We start from the raw sequence: 6,000 nt of genomic DNA on the forward strand, positions 1-6,000 counted from the left end.
AGCAAGGCTCACGGGGGCCTGGGAGGCCTTTTTCCACTGGGTCTAGAGCCTAGCACCCATTCTAGTGGAGAACAGCACATACGTCCATTCTTGAAAGAAATGAGCACTGCTTACTGTTAGAGTTGTGTTGATGATAGTGTCCATCTCTTATTCTGCTGTTCCCTAGGGCATAAGCATGTAATCAAGATGTATGAGACCTTGGTTCACTTTCCATCCTGGCCTGAGGGAATTAAAACTCGTACCTCCTACCTCAAAGGAGAGTCCTCTAACTGTCGTTCTAGAACGAAAGCAAAGTATAACTGTATGCTAGTAGTTAGGGCAGTAAGTTGAGAGAGGAACCGGATTTCCAGGTCCTGTTCCTGAAAGTAGCAAAATGGAAAAACTGAAGAGAGAAGATAGATAATAGTTTTGTTTTAGCTGAAGAAAGATTATAATCAAGTGATGATGGTATTGATGTCACGATTGGTACCAGCTTAAATGTTTTGAATTTGTTGTTGTTAATTTTTCCTCTTCACTTAGCAAGAACAAGTAGTTTGAAGACTTGAAACGGGATAGTAGATGGGGTAAAGAAGAGAAAGTGTAAACTTTTTTCAGTGTGCGTTTTAATCCTTTTCCAGTAAGCGAATATACTGACGTGCAAGAAATATTTTAAGTAATTGTTTAGCGATTAACATTTTTAGCCAACTGTGTTCCATTTTGATTCCAGGCACAGAAAGATCAGAAAAAAGATCGTCCTCTTGTGCGACGCAAGTCAGAACTGCCTCAGGATATCTATACCATGAAAGCCTTGGAATCCCATTGCAGAGCTGATGAATTAATATCACATGATGGGCATTAGACTCTTACAGTGAAATGTTATTTTGGAGGAAATTTTTTTTTTCTGGACTCAGTTCTACAGTAGAACTTAACTTTTTTTGTGCCATACCAATCAGTTACACACAGTCAAAGCTTTCTTCAACCCAGTTCTGTAGGCAATAACTTAATGGAATACACAGCTCAAGATCAGTAGTTCAAACAATGGTAAAATACCCAGTTCCATATGCAGAACATTGGGTTGACTATAGTCAAATGAATACATTTTCCTGGAGGTGTTATCATAGTACCAGCTAGTGATAACATATGTAGTTTTTATAGTCATATTTGAGAAGAGCATTCTATAAACTATTTCCATCTAAATAAATCCTTTGAGTGAACAATAGTTGGTACTAATAAGTGTGTGTTTTCAAAAGCAAAAATATTTCAAACTTAAGTGTAAAACTTTTTCTAGGATTTCTCAATTTTACAGTTGTTTCCACATTATTGCTGTCTTGTAATATACCAGCAGTTTTGAAAATACACAATTATTCTTTCATATTATAAAACGTGGCTTACAAACTGGTAACTTTCATGACAATCCTTGATCATGATTCCTTTCTAAGAGTTCTGTAAATTGATTTCTCCTCTACTTAGGATAAAGATATATATCTATATATACCATATCCTAATATTTTACGTATATTTAAAGCCATATTTTCCAGTCTTCAGTGTATAATACAGCACACACCAGTATTCCAGATATGAACTGGTAGAATAATTTTTCCTAAAATGAAAACCTGTTTACCGTGACTGGGAATAGTCTGAATATGAGATTTCAGTTTAAGTTTTTTTCAAGTTGATAAAATACTCTTTCACTGTTTTCTCCCTTATCTGAGCTTTTAATACTCAGCATTTTTTCTCGGGCTCTAGGAGTTCAGCGTTCTATGGCAGATATTGTGTGTCATTTAAGTTGCATCAGTTTTTATCTGAAAGATGAACATGGCCTGTCAGGAAACACAACACCATAAGCTTATATAGTAAAGTAAAATCAGTAAAACAACAGACCCTTGAGTTCCATTCTGCCTCTTCTTAAACAAGTCTAAGAGCTGAGAAGATAGTGACCATAATTTTACCGTGAAAATATTTTTTGCCGTTGTTGTAAAGAGCACATGTGCTGCAAAAACACCTCACAAGTGAATTGAAAATGCATCTGAGTTGCTGATGATCTTCAAATGCTGCTATATATTCCACAAGAATACTTGCATGTAAAGAGCTTTTTGTTGTAGATGGAAAAGCACGGGAGGAAAATCTCTTTTTAAAATATAGTGCTTTGTCTTCAATATTTGATTTCTCTCAGGGTGGCCAGTATTTTAACTTACTTATCCTGCTTACGAGCTGTTTGGAATGTGTTCTGCTATTCTAAATGGGTGATTAGTTTCCTTCGTCTCTGGCAGTAACATTGATAGAACTTAATGTTTAATGTCTTGATGCATAAAGAGATAAAAATGTGGCTTCTTTAAAAATAGTTTTGTTTTATTTTTTAAGGAAGTATAATGTCTCCCGCATCCATAAAAATATTGCGCAAAGCAGACATTCATAGTAACCTTGTGCATATGTAGTGCCTGCTGTTTGTTGGTTGCATTTAACATACAATTTCCAATATTTATTGCATTGTCTATTGGAAGAAAATAGTGGGTGGTAAATATTGGCTTACAACAACTAAATTTAAAACCAACCCAAGCTTCAAGTGGAACGTCCACTGTGTCTGAAAACATTTCCTGTTAAACTTGAAAAATACTCTTCACCATTATGATTAACCATATTAAAACAGTTTAAAGATGCCTTCTCCTTTTGAGGGAAAAAGGGTGCTTTTTTAATTGTATAAAGCAATGTCTATGTATTTTGATATACCATTGTTTGAACTTCCATCTTTAGCTGGTAGATTATCAGATACCTTTGATTTTGGGTGTTCAGTATGTTTGTGCAAGAGGTTGCTGGAAGGAATTATTCTTACTTTACCAAGGAGAAAACCTGTATATCAATGTTTGGTTGATTTTGTGATGCTCAACGTATAAGAACATCTTTCACTGTCTAGATTTTGTTTCTGTTCTTTATTGAAGACAAACATTCACCAAAAAGGGAAATATTTTGGTATTTTAGAGGCTTAAAGCTCTCCACAAATTCATATTTGAGGTTTTGGACCACAGAAATTTGCTTAGGCAGTGTTCCAAAATTTATCACCACTAATGGTTTGGTATGTTTATTGCCACCATTTATATACTTCTTACAGTCGTGTACTAAACCCTTCTAGAACGAATACATCCAAAATAAAAAGAAAAATGAAAGCAGAATTTTGGTGACTGTTGTTCTTCATAAAGTTCTGTGTTTGACACCTTCCCCTTGTTTTCCAAAATTACACCTGTACATCAGGAATGTCAAAAGTAATATTACAAGTGTCTTTCTAGTGTGGCTTTAGTATGGCTTCATTTTAATATTGTACATACATTGTACCTTGTTTTATGGTAATAAGTAATAAAAATGTAGACTTCATATTTTGTACAGAATCGTCCTATGTACAGAATAAAAAGTTCCTAGAAACAGCAAAAATAGGTAAGTGGCACAATTATTTTTCTTTAGATTATATCTGTAACTTTATGCTTTAGTGGAATGTTAAGTTCAAATGTACCTACATATTTTTTAATGTTTTGTAATTCAATATTTTGTTCTGACATTGTTTCTGAAGAACCTCATACACCTGCCATTTAATATGCTTTTATCTACCTTTAAAATTAAAAAAAAAAAAAAAAGGTGTATTATATGGACAAATAAAGAACACATGAATTTTACTTGCTCATCATGAAACTAAATTTAGCACAGAACCTTTGGGTGCATGTTCAGGTCATCACAGCTTTCAGAATTAGCTGCATGAGTTAAAGAATAAAATGATTCATAAACTTCACAAAAGCAAAAATACAAATGAATTCTAGGGGAAAAGAAATAATAAATATGGAGATGAGGATATTCACTACAAAAATCAGACACCTTTTAGGACAGATGTCAAGTCCTAAAAGGAGTTTGATCGCATCTCTAATCTAGGTACAAATATGGAAGACCTACCTTTCATACCATTCGTACCGTAATATTTTCCCCTGTAACACTTCTCTATTGACAGGTTTCCAGCAAAGCAGCCATAAATTTAAGGATTTCAGCATAGTAGATGAGACATTGTCAGATGGCAAGGATATAAGAAAAAACTTTTAAAATCCACCGTAGAAAGTGTCTTCCTTCCAAATCTTCCTTCCCTCCTGAATCAATAAAAGTCTCCATAAGCAAAAGAACTAAGGTAACGACTCACAGAAAGCTGACTTTCAAAAGTGATGTTTCAGTTTTTGTACTGATCCTAGGCTGGGGGGAGGTTGGGTTTTGTTTTGTTTTTCTTTGTAAGCCTGGGATCGATATCTGACCATTTTGACTTGAGTTATAAACGTAAGACTAAATGCAAAAGAACGCTAAAAAAACTAAATTCGATAGCCATTGCTCTGTGAAGCCTCTGGGTATTGAAAGAAGTGGTTTTCTGCATGGGCCCAGAAGTAAATTCATCAGACACACTCCCAAGTTTAATCGTGAACCAAAACCTGGATGTTGAAATGACTGAGGATTCAGTCATTCCCCCTGCAAGCATAGGGTCAAAGTACTTCTCAAAACACAGTAGTAGGTATTGTTTTAAAATAGTGACAATAACACCCTTTATTTATACATATATGTGTGTTTATTAATATCCTTTTGAGTTGTGAGCACTCTCAGCAGGCAGAAGAAGGAGGAGGCTTGAATCCCTTCTGTCTGAGGGAATTAAGCTCAGAGGCTTTAAACAACTTGTTTGGCGTTGGTAGCTTGCTTTGACTTCTTTGAGACGTAAAGGAAGGTGGTAGCACAGCACCACTTCCAGTTGTGGTTGAGTTTTTGTTTGTTTGCTTTATGGAAACTATTGTTGTACAGTGGAAAGATGACTTCAGGAGGTAGCTAAGGTTCCAGGCTATGGAGAGATTGTTCGGGTTCCATTACGGGGGGCCTTGACTGACCCCTTCTCATCCGTTGCGTGCCAGAGCCAGTTCACCTAAAAGCAAAGCGTTTCTGCTTGCTGGATCTTGTCTTTACTGTGCATATGGATTGTGGAAAGTTGTGTTGCATATAGCTAATTAAGAAATGCCATTCTCATCATCATCACTGTCTCCCTAGATTATGATATCTTGTAATTGATGAGTTGACTCAGCTTGGGCGGTCTTTGCCTTACGATTAAAACTTATGTCATTAAATACTATGTATGAAAAAAATTCCCGAGGGATAATTTATTGGCGAGCTGAGGAAGATACTACTTTATTCCCTCCTTTTTTAACGGAAGAGCAGCATGACTGCACGTCCCTTCCTCCTATCCCATTCATACCGGGACGGTTTTCACTCCTGAACAAATGGAGAGCGGCAAGCACAAAAGACGAAGTTTCATAAGCATCTATCTTTGGGGTTTTGATGAGCGGGGGCTTCCACTGTTTTGATACAAGGGGGAAGAGTATTCACATAGTTTGCTTCAAGCTATTTTAGGCATTTGTGTGATCCAGGAGATGTTTTTCCAGTATTCTATCAGTAGAAAATGGCTGCAAGAGAATTAGATGAGAAAGCAAATGAAGTTTGTTTTGTTTCAATGTTGCTTGTTTTCAAGCAGAGGTTGTGGGTTTTTTTTTTTTTTTTCCCTGAAATACTACCAAATTACTATTGAACAAATACAGCTTTTATGTTTTGCTAAAGTGGTTTCTTTTGCAATTTATGCAAAAACATTTCCTTCTATATAGGTTTCTACAGCATTTACTGGGAGCAAATTTTCTGTCTTGACAAGTTCTAATTTTCTTTCCAATTCTCCTAAAATACTTTTAAAGTTTTTTCAGAAAGTTTAGTCTTCCTTAGCCTAAGAGTTCCTTATTTTAAACTTACCCATAATGTATATGTACCACAATAAAAGGGCGGGGTATGAATTCTTTATATGCATGACATAACGATAATTTTATGTATCTATTTAATGCTACGTATGACACTTTTATTATTAGTTGCTCTTGTTTGTCAGCTCCATGCTTTTTTTATAGGCCACAAAGTTATTTTGATACCCATTTAACCATGGATAGCTAGACACCTGGAGATACCGGTTCTCAGCAACCT

At 35.5% G+C, this 6,000-nt stretch overlaps 1 protein-coding gene across 2 annotated transcripts in view; it reads left to right on the forward strand.

The window, feature by feature from the left end:
- Nucleotides 1-3,345, forward strand: part of PPP2R5C (protein phosphatase 2 regulatory subunit B'gamma) — a 90,089-nt gene extending 86,744 nt beyond the window's left edge. For both annotated transcript variants that reach the window (XM_068947064.1, XM_009675501.2), the window contains one exon: nt 707-3,345. In XM_068947064.1, coding sequence (XP_068803165.1) covers nt 707-838 — 132 coding nt within the window. In that variant the 3' untranslated portion in view covers nt 839-3,345. The remainder of the gene's footprint in view (nt 1-706) is intronic.
- The last annotated feature ends 2,655 nt before the right edge of the window (nt 3,346-6,000 follow it).

The sequence above is a fragment of the Struthio camelus genome, chromosome 5, assembly GCF_040807025.1.
Source record: "Struthio camelus isolate bStrCam1 chromosome 5, bStrCam1.hap1, whole genome shotgun sequence".
Taxonomy (NCBI): domain Eukaryota; kingdom Metazoa; phylum Chordata; class Aves; order Struthioniformes; family Struthionidae; genus Struthio; species Struthio camelus.